General features: G+C 44.1%; 1 protein-coding gene across 4 annotated transcripts in view; it reads left to right on the top strand.

Moving 5' to 3' along the window:
- Nucleotides 1-15,223, top strand: part of mgat5 (alpha-1,6-mannosylglycoprotein 6-beta-N-acetylglucosaminyltransferase) — a 58,882-nt gene that overhangs the window by 39,822 nt on the left and 3,837 nt on the right. For all 4 annotated transcript variants that reach the window (XM_034554824.1, XM_034554807.1, XM_034554816.1 and 1 more), the window contains 5 exons: nucleotides 346-479; nucleotides 10,133-10,282; nucleotides 14,057-14,203; nucleotides 14,288-14,404; nucleotides 15,056-15,130. In XM_034554824.1, coding sequence (XP_034410715.1) covers nucleotides 346-479; nucleotides 10,133-10,282; nucleotides 14,057-14,203; nucleotides 14,288-14,404; nucleotides 15,056-15,130 — 623 coding nt within the window. The remainder of the gene's footprint in view (nucleotides 1-345; nucleotides 480-10,132; nucleotides 10,283-14,056; nucleotides 14,204-14,287; nucleotides 14,405-15,055; nucleotides 15,131-15,223) is intronic.

Genomic DNA, 15,223 nt, shown 5'->3' with positions numbered 1-15,223 from the left:
CCTAGATCAGATCATTAAGCACGTTGGGTTGTTTTTTGTTTTGACTGAATCTTCTCTGTTCATACTCGTTCATACATTTCTCTCACAAGGCAGATGACGGTGAGGTAAAGAGCTGCCAGCTTTCGGGCTCCACTCTTGACCTGCTCCTCTCGGTTGTTCCCATAGTAACGCGGCATCGCCAGACAATAAGCAACAGAGGGAACAACTCTCACAGAATCACGATCAGTGATGAATGCACCCGTATAAGATTTATTCGAGGCACTGTTGTTAAAGGTCAAAACTCGGTCGTCTTAAGTCAAACACTGATATTCATGTATTTATATTTATTTATATATTTTCTTGCAGCTCACACCCCAGACAACAGTTTCCTGGGCTTCGTAGTGGAGCAGCACCTTAACGCCAGCGACATCCAGCACATCGACGACATCAAGAGGCAGAACCAGTCGCTGGTCTACGGCAAAGTCGACAACTTCTGGAAGGTATTATCACCCTCTCATGCAACACATTTATGCTATCACCAACATGCTGCCGGGTGATGCATGAAAAGAAGTGTTGTGCAGGCCAGGTCTGAAATCCAAAGTTTGAACACACAAACACACGACATCCACATTCTGCACACACCTTTTCAAATACTTCTGACATACACAAAGTACGCGAGGATACATACAGATGCAAGGGACAGACACTGCCGTACTCCGCAGTGAGACTCTTTAAATCACCTTGGGGGTAAAACTTTCACAGGGAAAGTAGTTCAGGAGCTCAAATCCAGCTCAGCGGCCTCACCGTGAAGTTTTCTAATATATTCAAATGCATGCTCGCACTGCGGCACAGAGACCAAGGGATTACTGTATCCCAGACACAGACTCTGAGAGATTTGCACATTGTTTGGCATGCCGCTGCTGCTCGGGATTACTGGCCCGCGCCTTGATGAGCTTTCTGCACGACACCGTGTACGTTTCAGAGCGGCTCCACCCGGAACCGACTGACGGATCTCTCTCTCTATATCTAGACGTCTGGCGGTGGAATGATAATGGAGAGAATTGTCGTCATGTGCAAAATGCCTTCCTGCGTCAGGACGCCGTGTGATTAGGATGTGTAGGATTGAATAAGCCGTAAATGATCCGCAAACACCGCCGCGTCAGCCAGTGAGGATTCGTTCCACTTGGCTTTACCTAACTTCACCAACTCATTAGCTTTACATACGAGCAGATGGCACTTAAACGTTGTGCTTCAAAGGCTCAGATGAGTGTTCATTTGTTCACTCACACGTCCATTTCTCAAACTTTGTCCCTGAGTGAATAATGTGAGCAAAGTCCAACCAGAGGCCGGTTTAAAACAGCACGAGGAAGTGGAATAGGAAAACAACAGGCAACAACGCACACAGTCCGTATTTAAAATATAATCTAAAACATACACACATTGAATTTAAAGCCACATTGTAAGGCTCCAAGTCCCACGGTGTATTAGTTTTTTTTTTAATCCACAGGTAGCTGCTGTGCTTGAAGGCTTTTAGGACCGAGTCAGAGAACACAGACGGGAGGGGCAGGGGCCCATCAGCTCACAGCAAAGGGGCATTAGTTACCAATCAGATTCCCAAGCGTGTTCATTACCTCCTGCTTTTAATTAAAGGGCCATTTTGGAGCAGACTGATAACAAGCTTCCTCTGTTTTACCCCTCCTTCGTCCTTTTTAAACCGCTCTCAATCTCTTTCTCTACGTTCGAGAGGCTTCATTTTGACATATGTCCCCCCGTTTGAAATAGAAAGTGGGAACCACTTTATGGAATCTATTTCTGGTATTACGGTAAAACTCACAATGGAATTACATTCCGATAATGGGATTAATGATCTGCATACTCGCCAACTAACACTTGAGCAAAGTGCAGTCAGCTTTTTATGAGGCAATTGAAACCAATCTCCTTTCTGCCCTGATCCCGTTGCTCAACATCTCTGCCTCTTATCAAATCCTCCCTCTTGCCACCCATGTCACTGTACCTGCACCCCCCCCCCTACACACACACACACACACACACACACCACACACACACACATATTTTCCACTCTTCTTTACCTACGCTGTTGTTTAAGCCTGTGAAAGTTTGATCTCCAATTACAAGTAAAATCATTCAGAAACAATGGAACATGAGCGCTTTCTTAACTTGACATTAATCAAACCGAACAGGAAGTGCTGCAGTAAAGCGACACATGCAAAGGCCTGCATCTTCATAACTGCCCCTGGAAACCTAGCTCTTGTTGTTGTTTTTGTTTAGTTTTTTTAAAGCTTCTGATCCGACATCCTAATCACATTTTTGTATTACTTCCCATGTGGACCTTAGTGTTGCCGTCTGCTTCGTAAAAGAAAAGAAACTTCAGATTTTACAGACTTTGTGGAATTTCCATCAAAGACTTATCTTATTCTTTGTTTTTGTTTGACTTTATTGACCTGTAAAACAAAATAAAATTTCAAACTCTGGACATTGAAATGTTTGGACCAAACCAGGACGCAGCCGAGCGGGCGCCCGAGCCAGCGTTGTTGCAGAAGGTATTCTCCAGCCGAGTCTTTCCACGCTTTTTAATTTGGAGGGGTTAATGTGGGTTAGACAAGTAATGGTCTCTCTGTTGAAAGCCCCCCCCCCCCCCCTCTCCACCTGATCAGTATGCAGAGGTGCTCAGGTCCCACTCATCCCACCGGTGTACGGAGTGAACTGCTGTGTGGAGCCGGCTGAGTAATCACCCGCCCACACACGCGTTCTCTCATTCAGACACCTTTTTTTAAGGACTTGTTTTATCAACACCAGCACAACTGGAAATCAAAAAGAGGTGGAGAGCACTGTGATGCATAGCAGATGCGTTGGAGTTTCAGTGAGCACAAAACATTTAGGGAGGAATTGTGGTAAAGCTAATATTTCCCCCTTTTTTATTCTTTTTTTTTTTCATCTATTTAGGATATTTGTATATTCTCAGGTTTATCGTTGTATGAGCTTACATTGTTACATTCTGAGACAAAGTTGGGGATGTTGAATGTATATCATCTATATACCTTTTTTACTTTTTTTTTTTTTTAAACTAAAATCTCGAGAACAAAAACTTATTTTTTTATTCAAAAATGTTTCAATTTTTCCAATATCTTAAAAAAACCGTGTGGATTCAACGTGTAAACGCTATCCCACACGGGGAGAACATGTACATAGAGGGTGTGTACAAAAGTGACTGCTGATCTGGAAGTCAGAACGTGTGAGGTGTCCGAGCCTCATTAGGACTTTAAATTAAATTAATTCCCTCATCACGAGATCAATCAAGCTGAAACGTTGCGATTTATAATTTGCTGCATATTTATGAAACTGGAAGAGCGAAATCCTGGGGATGAAGGGCCCGGGATGGCAAGTCATTATTATTGCTGGTGAGACCTGGAAAAATAAAATGGCCACACCACCTCTGAGGGAGACGTTTCTATGGCAACCCAGTTGGAGGAGTGGAGAAGCAGCGCCGTGGGAGAGCCTTTTCTCTCCCTCTCTTTGTCTCCCTTTTCATCCATACACACACATACTGTACATATCGACGTGGCATATTTAAGTATGACATGTTTTTTGTCATACCATCTCTATATCTTAATCTACATCTCTCCAACTGGTGTCAATTTAAATTAAAGAAACCACCCCATCAGTGTAAGATGTATTAAAGCAGTCAGTGTCCCTATTATTCAGTGTAAGGAGGCATTTGGCGAGGCAGAAGGAAGCATGGAGAAAGGTGAGTGAGTAGGAGTTAGAGAGCCACAGGCCCGTGGCAGCAGATCAGAGAACATGATGAAGAATGATAAAGCTCACATAGCTGACAGGGACACACACACACACACACACACCAAGCTGGCGTATGCAAAGCAAGGAGGGCCACCATCCCACACGCCTACCCTTGCAGGCACACAAACGGACCACGATCCTGTTCTTGATTGATAACCGAGTCGAGTTGAACATTAAACCGTCTTACAGTTTCTCCGTGCTTGTCTGATCTGGTGAAGCAATCCCTCGTGCCATTAAAGTATCGTGAGTGTCAGGCTAGAAACATGAATTTGACGTTTGAGGAGCACGCTGGAACGGGGCGCGAAAATGTTGTTGCGGTTATTGAATCAACTCCTCCTGTCACAGATGTTTTATTGAATTAGGCTCAAGATATTTCCAGAGTTTGCTGCTTTATTTTGAAACTCAGATCTGTAGTTCTAAATGAATGTTATATAAATGTTTTCCATTTATCTGTAGTAAAGATTGCACATATTATTTGTATATATATATATATATATATATATAATTTTTTTTTTTTCCTGAAGACATTTCACTCGTGCTCACTGCTGAACATTTGCCCTTGAAACATTTGAAATGGTAAATGAAAGTGAAGTGGGAATTGAAGAACAACGTTGTAGTTAAAAAGGAATTTAAGTGTAAGTGTAAGTGTTGAAAGAAGCCAAAGATTCAGTTGATTCAAGCACTGAAAAGAGTTGAAATGTCCGATGTGTGTCGGTGATGAATTGAGCTGGATGGGTCGGAGTCCCGAGAGAAATAAACCACTTCAAGTGTATAAACTAAGAGCAGATTTGAAGTGGTTGTGAACAGGGTGGGATTTATTGTAGTTCAAAGGTCAGGATCTGAGCCCTGAAAGCAAAGTGTAAGCATTAAAGGCAGAAGATAAACTCAGGAAACGAAGAGGTAAAACGCGCCGACCTTTTCCTCGATCCGGAACGAGCCGTCGTGTGTTGTGTTCCAGCCACGATTTTATTGAGCAAAAGCAGGACGAGTGCGTTGAACGTCAACGCCGCTGTGTCCCGGTGATCATTCACAGAAGCAGTACATTACTAATCCAGATGTACGAGGAATGCAGCCAACACATGTGACGGCACATCAGGGAAAAAAATCAATTAGAGCCGCTACGGTAGGGCAACAATAAGTAAAATAATAAATGGACATGATGCAATGTTCTAATTGAGCAAGCAGCCCCTGCTTAAACCACATTGACCGAGCACAGCAAAATCTTGTGATAATTAGTCTTGAAACCCCCACCGGTGCCATTAGATTCTGTCAACAAGGTGCAACGCTTCTAATTGCACCCAGTGAAGCATGTGACGTTACAGGTGTTTCCATCGCTGCAGGACAGGCGGGAATAATAATAATAATAATAATAATAATGCTGCTGCGTGTGTTTAAAAAAAGAAAAAAGTATTTATTTTGAACTGGGCCTGTTGCACTTGGATGATTCCGCTGCCCACGTATGTGCATTAGGGACGGGCTCTCCATCTATCACCGAGCGCCTCCTCTGCTGTCTCCATGCTCTGGCCGGCCACCAAACTCCAATAGGTTGCACACTGTTATGTCTAATGGGGCGTTGGAGGGCATTGGAGTAAATAACATCTCCTGACTGCACTCCCAAGCACTTCTGGGTACTACTTACCCCCCATGTTCCCCCCGGCGGTTTCCAGGTATCCGTCAAAGCGTCTAATGGGTTTCTACAGTGCATCCGCTGAGGCGTTTATGTCCACGTGCAGCTGTCAGGACGCCTTTCAATGTGAATGTTGTGGTCGGATATATATTTAGTGGCAGCTGTAAAACGGCGGATTGACACATTTAATTTCCTATAAAGTCCCAAATTTTTAATAAAAGTCCCCTGTTCATTGTTGGCTGCTCACTCGCGGTATCAGAAGACTTGTTTTCATGGAAGAGTGGCCGTTAACAAAGCCATGCAAATCCAGCGGTAAAACACATTTCATTTGCTATGAATCCTTTTTATATTGAAGCAACAGAAATGAGGAAATGCTGGGTTTTCATCAGCCGTAACTTAACAGGACTTAGTGTGTGTGTGTGTGTGTGTGTGTGTGTGTGTGTGTGTGTGTGTGTGTGTGTGTGTGTGTGTGTGTGTGTGTGTGTGTGTGTGTGTGTGTGTGTGTGTGTGTGTGTGTGTGTGTGTGTGTGTGTGTGTGTGTGTGTGTGTGTGTGTGTGTGTGTGTGTGCGTGCGCGCACGCGCGTGCGCGCACGCGCGCGCGTGGTCATTTGTGCTTCTCTGAAGAACAAAGTGGAGTGAATCTTTGTCCTGACTGACGAGCTTGTCAGTTGGAAATGAATTCCAGTGGGAAGACGATCGGAGGTGCGTTTGATGTCCAAGGCAGTTTAAGTCGAACCGAGTGCACCTGTCTGCATTCTGACGAGGCTAAAAAAAAAAAAAATCTCTTTTGGGGTTTGCTGCAGTAGACTTGGAAACTATTCCGCCGATGAGGAACATGAACACGAGGGAGACCGAAGTGGATGAATGCGGAGGGGGAAGTGGATTGTTTCCATTGAAATGTGCAATAAAGCGAGCTTAATCTGCTCCCTCCTTTTGTGTTCTTGACATCACTTCATGTCAAGAGAAAACGCTGAAACATCAAAATCTGCTCTCAGGCCTGCAGCTCAACAAACATACAGAAAATAAAAAGGGTCCTGTAGACTTGCCTCATTTCTGGAGAGCCGCTGATGAACGGTACATTTTAATATGATCTAACACAGACGGGAAATAATAAGTAAGGATGTGTCACTTTAGTTTTTTTAACCCAATGTTAAAGAAAAAAATATTTTGGCAAAATACAAATTCCCTCTGGCAAGGTCATAAAACTCGCCTCCTGCTTCAATCAACCTCTCCAGCTGAAGCGGTTATTTTATAACTTCCTGGTTTCAGATTGCTCGTTGCATGTGGTCGGAGACGCTCGCTTCCAGCAGTCTTGTGATGTTAACATGTTGTCCTACTTCTGTATTCCTGTCGCGCTTGTCCAGCAATGTAATTAATATTTTTTTAGGTTGTTCTTTATTCCATCACAAGTGCGCCTGTGCTCGAAGGGTTCAAACTATGTTCCTCTTCTGCACACACACACACACACACACACACACACACACACACACACACACACACACTCACTCTCAAGTCATAATAAACACATCCAGGGTTGCAAAATTCCGAGAATATTCAAAGTTGGAAACTTTCCACGGGAATAAACTGGAAATGTTGGGGTAATTTAACTGTATTTATCTTGTCATAAGCAGACATGCATGCAAACATTTATAATACAACTTTTAAAAATGACATATTGTGAGTAGAACTTTATTCTTTCATCGAACAACAAAAACATGAACGTTGAATAAAAAAGGTGTATTCCCTATGATCACCACCCCCCAACCCAATTTTTTTTTGGGGTGTTTTTCCCTGAATCCTTTCAGGTCTAAATGCTTTCTTCCTGGATCTCATCAACGTCCTCCTCACTGCTGTAAAAAGTTAGTCTACTGTATACAAATAAACTTGATATTAAAATGAACATGGCTTCAGTTTACCAAGTAATCAATATACTAGGTAATGACAAACAGTGTTGGGGAAGTTCACTTTCTACATGAACTAGTTTAGTTCATAGTTCACATATTTTAAAATGAACTAGTTCAGTTCATAGTTCATAATTCAACATTTTGAACTAAGTTCACAGCTCCAAAAAATGAACTAGTTCAGTTATTTTTTTCAATATGTTGCGAGCTATAATTGAAATCTCTATCTGTCTGCAATACCGCTCTTGGCCTCTACGCCACTCGGCGCTCTCACACTTGCCAGGCAAAGGGCTGAAACGTTCAGACGACACTGATGACAAAGACGTTCAGAAACAACAGAACGTTTTATGTTTATGTTTCTGGCAGACAATATTCCCAACCAGCTGCATTCAGGGTCCAGCTGAGCTAGGCGTGCATAGTCTTGTTCTCAACTACATTTAAGTTCCCTGTTATATGCTTTTGCAAAATTCCCAAAATTCCCGTGGAAACTTTCCGCCCCTTTGCAACCCTAAACACGTCACACACATCTGCTTCCTTCAGAGACTTTTGTAATGTTTTTCCTCTGCAAGCCAGATGCCACATGTACTGTACATCCAACAATGTTTAAAACGTTTGTTACAATCTATATTATATCTTACTGTATTTTACATTTGTTTTGCCTCTGCACAGAAATGCCATCATTTAAATGTATCTCCATATTATATAAATATAATATTAATCTGTGTCGAAGCCAACTATTCCCAATCTGAACATAAACACTCAAAGCGATAACTGACACGTGACAATTGATGCTCCAGTTTATGATCTATTTCTTTAATGAAACATTGTCCTCTGGGGACATGGTTTTTAATCTTTTTATTCCTTTCAGCGCTCTACAAATGGTATTGCGGCTGCAGAATTTTTATCGCTGAGTCCTAATTTGAAACGAGGTCAGGGAACGGGCGTCAAAGTGGTCTGGCGCGCCTCACCACGCCTCAGGTGCTCGTATATAAGTATATACACTATGTATTTTGTATATAAATTTCCCTCAGCTGATGCATCTTAAAACATTCAAAAACACTTGACACAAACACCATGAGTGTTTTTTAGCCTCACTTCCAGATCAGTAATAACAGTATTTATTGACCCTTTTTTTCAGCTCTTCGCTTTTCATTAGCTTTTTCTCATCTCATGCACCACCTTCGTGTGTGTGTGTGTGTGTGTGTGTGTGTGTGTGTGTGTGTGTGTGTGTCCTACCTACCTGCAATCTTCATTTTTAAATCCCCTCACACACACATGCACATAAATCCGAGCTCAGATCCCCTGAGTGAAAAGATTACAGGGTAGTGATTTCACCTTCTAATTAGGACTTCATCTCTCTCACACACACACACACACACATGCACACACACAAAACACACACCAGACTGCTTTAGTTACACCAGGCTGGCTGAAGGCATCTGATAGCCGGGCCTACAGGGACCCTGTCGAGCAGCTACCTGAAATGTAAGCCCCAAAAGGAAGCACTGAGGTACACACACACACACACGCACACACACACACACACACACACACAGAGCAGGGGCATGTCCATGAGGCAGAATAGTTTCAAAGGCTCATGTGTAGAAGTTGTGTGTGAGTTTGAAATGGGTAGCTTTTAAAAATAATGGCCTCGCTGCCCCGTGAGTGTTGAAGCTATTGGTAATCAATAGTGTGTGTATGTGTGTGTGGGGGTGTGTTACTTTGGAAGGTGCCTTTGAGGCATCCTGTCGTTATGGAGAAAACAGCCAGCTTTCATCTCTCCTGCCTCCCTGAGGGGCTTTACTGCGCGACGTCATTATGAAATTTAACGATTACTTCTTCTTCTTTTTTTTAACCCCAGCCCGCGTAAACCCTCGAGTCACTTTTAGTGCTTCATAACATCTTTTATATCATTTGCAATCCTGCGTCAGACGGTTGTCACGTGGTCAGAATTCTTAATCCTGCAAACGCATGAACGAATGCAGAGGCAAAGTGCAATTCTGGGAAGCATTAAGGTGTCCTTGAGGATGAAAGCGCACTGTTGCGCACAGAAGAATATGCCATTAAAAAGATCTATTTTGGGAGCATATCAATGGTGTAAATAAAGATGATCACGTTCGACCCCTTGGGGTCTCCGCCATGGTGGATTTATTGATTACACCAAACAGAGTGGACTCCGATGTGCTGTTTAAAACAGCTCACTTTCCTCATGACTACTCGGTCCCAACGGGTTCCTCCAGTGATTTAGTGTCACGCTCTATTCAAGTTGGCAAACTCACAAATGTTGCATTAAGCACGATGTGTTTAAATGTGTTCTTTTTAAGTTTCTCTTTTGAACTCGTCCTCTATAAAATCAGAAGTGGGCTTGACGTGACTTTTGGTTTTAAAGGAATCTTTTATTGCCGTGCTTTGAATGCTTTATTGTTTTTCATCACGGACGTGGTGGATCGGGTAGACTTCAATAACAACAGCAGGGTACCGTGAGCACCGACGCTCCTCATCCTGTGCTATTTGTAGCTCCGCCTGCCTTTGAGGCCAGATGGTCGGTCAGGTAGCCGGAACAAAAGTTCACCGGGCCACATAACAAAGTAATGATCCTGATCCCCTCTCAAAAAAAAAATAATAATCCAGAATGGTTCATTCCAGGATTCTTATTCTGGATTGGAACGGATACATGTGTTTTCCATTTGTGTCAATATTCGGCAAGAGATGGTGTTCGTATTTGTTGTTTAGAGGAGGATTTAGGTTTGTGGACCTCTTTTAGTGGACGGTGACAAGAACCTGAACATGTCTCCCCGTTTGTTCCAGGACAAAAAGAAATACCTCGACATCATCCACAGCTACATGGAGGTCCACGGCACCGTGCACGGCACCAGCACCGTGCACCTCCCGAGCTACGTCAAGAACCACGGCATCCTGAGCGGCCGAGACCTGCAGTTCCTCCTCCGAGAAACCAAGGTGAGTCCGCTCGGCTGCAAACAACCCCTCTGGGAAATCAAAGTGTACAGCGCTTATTAGGCGGCCAACTAAGCCACTGGCCAACTCTCACGCAGTTCCCTGGAACTGTGTTTCAGTTAATGTGAAGAATTTTGAAGACTCGCTATCTCTTTACAAATCACAGATGTTTTTTTTAAGTGCAGAGGCACTAAAACCCGATCTGAACATTCCTGTGATACTAATTGTTGTGAGAGACTTCTCAGGAACGTCAGAGGAATAAAAGAAAAGAGATTGCTCAGATATTAGCAGATTCACAAAAGTCAATGTAACATAATAAAGCATACACTTTGTGTCGTCAACCAACCCATGTCTAAATTCTAGGAGTAATAATTGAGCCACGTAAATAAGAGTAAAAAGTACCGCATAGATTCCTAAAAGAGATGTTGGTTGTTTGGAAAGAGCGGCGTCTTCATGTGAGCGGAGGGAGGCCGGTTGTAGTTTCTCACTCCATTCACGTCATGACTTGTCGCCTCCTCTCCCCACTCAAGCTGCTCTCATCCACAAAGACAAGCCAATCCTTTACTTTGGTCCCAGAAGCTGGGATAACAAAATATCTTTGTTTAGGGGAGAGCTGTGAAGTGGAGAGCACGCCACCTCGGACTGATGGAAGACTCTCCATCTGGTGTAAACCCTCCGAACGAGAGACGCAAACGTGTCGTTATCAATAATGCCCGACACGTATCCGTTTTTTCTTTGTTCAGATTGATCAGGATATACATTTGGCAGATCACAAAGATAACAGTGAATAACTGAAGCTCGAGGCAAAAGGTCAATTTTCTCACCAATTGATGATCCACGTAGAAGACCTGGAAACAAAGGGAACACATTGTTCTAGTGTAGAACGAGTTGACAAGATGTACGAACGGGCTGTTATTTTGGGCTTGGCTAGCGTAAGGCCTTGTTGAGTGTCGCTAGCTGGGGCTATTCCAAATCCACTGAAGAGTGGAGCTGCTAACTTGAGCTAAAACGCTGACTCCAAACGGGGAGGAAGGACTACACAACAGATGTGGCTCACCAGCCTGTAACACTCCAAACCAAAGCAGTTGGTTCTTGATGTGCTCCTTGGCCTTGGAGCTAACGCTAGGTTACTCCTGCAGGGAGGGAACTTTCATTAACTTTTATGGCGCCGCCCATTGTCAACAACAAAGAAACCTGCCAGCAATGTTTGCTGTAGGTGAAACCGCCATTGGCTCTGGCGTTGAAAGACGGAGTCTGTCTTTTGGCTCCTGTCGGCATCCTTTTCAAGAGAACGAGGTGGGAGGGAGCTTCGATTTCTTTAGCTTCTGAAACCAGATGCCTTCCCATCAGCGCAGGGAGGAGAGGAGGTCAGACATCACACGGGGATACCAAGTTCAAACGACCTGTGGGGTCACGGTTCAGACGGTTCTAAAGAAAAAGATGGATTGAGATTTAAACTCTCTTTTTGTGTTGAAAGAATTCTCAACATGCGACGCTCGGCTGTACTGAGCACCTGAGACCGAGGAGCCGGTGATGTCGGAGGCTGAGGTGTATTCAGCGGTGGACCTGGATCATTGAAGTGTTGAAAACAAGTTGCTGAGCACGAGAGGGGAGCAACACTCGCAGGTTAACTCGCCAGAGACGGGATACCGTGTAAATGCCCGCATCCTCTCAAAAGGGGCAACGGCCAATTAAATCCCACAAAAACAGTTGCGCCACAGGAGGCGTTGTAGGCCCGTTGTAGTAGCGCTCACTGTTACCTGCAGTGAGGCTGCCTGAGCTAATTGGCCTCGCGGGGTTTAACTATTAACAGAGCGTATTGTGAAAGCATTCTGAGGGTGGAGGCGCTCGTGTGAAGAGGAAGAGGAAGAAGAGCGTTTTTTGTTGTTGGCGTCTGACCTTTTTGATTTTCCCTCAAACTGAGTTTCCTGAAATAAACCGACACGCTGCTCTGCATCAGAGGAACGGTGTCGGTGATCAAACCGCTGAAGAGCGTCGCAAAGCTTCCCGCGTTTCTACTTTCTTCTGTCGCTGCGTGTCTGTCTAGTACCAACCGTCTCTGGGGATCGTTCTGTGTGTCTTCTCCTCACACCGACCACATTATACATTAACTATGGAGTTGTGTGTGTGTGTGTGTGTGTGTGTGTGAGTGTGAGACACAGCAGTCAGGGCTCCTCCCTCTGTCTCGCACATCATCGTTGGCATGATATTCTGCATGGCAGGAACAAATCAATAGAAGTATGGCTCTGATCTTACAAGCAGAATGTCATTCAGCCTCGCGGTGCACGTTGCTTTAATGCGCACTAATGAGGAGCTTTCAGATGAATCTTATTGATTCCTCTTTTTCAATCTCAGTCACACAGGAGACCCAGGCATCATTCATATCTTTTACATCCACTGCTTCTCCTTTCTCTGCTTCTCCACACACACACACACACCTCTTCACTCCCTCCCTTGAAATAGTGGGCTACTGTTTTTCAGCATTGAGGAGCTTTTGCACACACATTTTACAGAAGAAGAAGAAGCGAGCTTTGCTGCCACCTGTTGGCCGACGTCTGCCTCTCACAACGCTGCAGGTGTTGAAACAGGAACATTTGAGTAGTGTCCACACGTGAGTTAAAGGAGCATAACATCACAATCCAGATTATTACACACACAAACCAGCCACCGTAGCACTACAGCTTTAATGTCCAGTACGAACAGCAGGGATGATTACAGCAAGCAAAACCTGACTTTTTAAAGACCGTAAGGATTATGCTTTATTCCTTTTTTTTAACATTAACAGTCTTGCTCACAAGTGGTTGACATGTGCAACAAGTAGCGATTTGTAAAGTGACCTGTCCAAATTCTCATCGGGCCTGTGAGAGGAATAATCATCAGAGCACCGTCCTCTTATTACCCTGCTTGTTTTCCGTCCCTTGTTTTCTCTAGAAAATGTGCTGCCGCCGCTGTATTTTGTGCTGATAACACGGGAGGTTTTATCTACCGCTGCTCTCAGCAGACATCAGAAACTCCTCGACACAGCCGCTGTTTATTATACCTAGAGTTGCAAAGGGGCGGAAAGTTTCCGGAAAATTTCCTCGGGAATTTTGGGAATTTTGAAAAAATAAGTTTTTTTGCAAAAGCATATAACGTATGGAAACATATTGGAAAAAATAACTGAACTAGTTCATTTTTTGGAGCTGTGAACTTAGTTCAAAATGTTGAATTATGAACTGAACTAGTTCATTTTAAAATATGTGAACTATGAACTAAACTAGTTCATGTAGAAAGTGAACTTCCCCAACACTGTTTGTCATTACCTAGCATATTGATTACTTGGTAAACTGAAGCCATGTTCATTTTAATACCAAGTTTATTTGTATACAGTAGACTAACTTTTTACAGCAGTGAGGAGGACGTTGATGAGGTCCAGGAAGAAAGCATTTAGACCTGAAAGGATTCAGGGAAAAACACTAAATAAAAAAATTGGGTTGGGGGGTGGTGATCATAGGGAATACACCTTTTTTATTCAACGTTCATGTTTTTGTTGTTCGATGAAAGAATAAAGTTCTACTCACAAAATGTCAAAAATGTCATTTTTAAAAGTTGTATTATAAATGTTTGCATGCATGTCTGCTTATGACAAGGTACATACAGTTAAATGACCAACATTTCCAGTTAATTCCCGTACATTCCCGTATATTCCCGTTAATTCCCGTGGAAAGTTTCCAATTTTGAATATTCCCGGAATTTTGCAACCCTGATTATACCGTCCATGTTTTCTCTCCACTGCAGCTGTTTGTGGGTCTGTCCTTCCCCTACGAGGGTCCCGCCCCCCTGGAGGCCATCGCCAACGGCTGCGCTTTCCTCAACCCCAAATTCAACCCTCCAAAGAGCAGCAAGAACACCGACTTCTTCAAGGGCAAGCCCACGCTGAGAGAGGTGAGAGGAAGGGCAGCACGGGAGTCTTTGCTGACCGCTTGCTCACGATACCACTTTTCACCACTCTGTCCCGTCTGTGTGCAGCTGACCTCTCAGCACCCGTATGCGGAGGTGTACATCGGCCCGCCCCATGTGTGGACGGTGGATATCGAAAACCCCGTGGAGGTGGAGAGGGCCCTCCGCTCCATCCTCAGCCAGAAGGTAAACGAGACTTTCAGAGATATTCCTCGTGAAATGTCTGCGTCGTTGTATAAATGACTGTCTCAAAATAATAAAACGGTTCCATTTTCTGGGGTTCAATCGGTTAAGAAAGTGTTCTTTCAAATGGTACGATTTCTGTTTTCATTTCTTATTCAACATCCTAATTTTAAAAGACTGTATTGCGTTTCTTAATGACACACAACAACAATGCAAAGTCCGTCTTCCCGTCCAGGCCCATGCATATTTAAAGGGCCGGACCTCGTGTTGTGTTGTGCTCTGCCGAGCTTTTTGGAACAATGGCCTTGTTCACTGGACGAGTCTGCAGAGCCTCAAATGTTCTGTGATCCGTGGCGAGTTGCAGCCTACCAGGCTTCGGCTTGGCTCTCCTCTTCCTCCTCATCTTCCTCCCCCGCATACAAAGACGTGGAGAAAGCATTGAGTGACACAACAAAGGCTTCGGTTGTTGGTCCTCTCTGTTTGAAGTTTCCCTAAATCAGAGTTGGTGGAGGTCGACGGGACTCTGAAGGGCGGCGGTGCACCAAGCCGACAGCGGGCTGAGCTCACACACACACACACACACACACACACACACAAACACACAAACACACAGCGCGTGACACACTTCTCTGACCACTCTGTGTCTGTGATCAGATTGAGCCCTACCTGCCCTATGAGTTCACCTGTGAGGGGATGCTGCAGAGAGTCAACGCCTTCATTGAGAACCAGGTAATTACGTGGAACACTGGAGAAGTGCACTCAGTAACGTGAGTTCTTATTGTCTCTGTAGTGCATTCAGGATTTGTAATATTGATGCACGTT

The sequence above is a fragment of the Cyclopterus lumpus genome, chromosome 2 (genome assembly GCF_009769545.1).
Source record: "Cyclopterus lumpus isolate fCycLum1 chromosome 2, fCycLum1.pri, whole genome shotgun sequence".
Lineage (NCBI taxonomy): Eukaryota > Metazoa > Chordata > Actinopteri > Perciformes > Cyclopteridae > Cyclopterus > Cyclopterus lumpus.
Note: the sequence above shows the minus strand (reverse complement) of the source record. Positions and strands in the feature narration are given on the sequence as shown.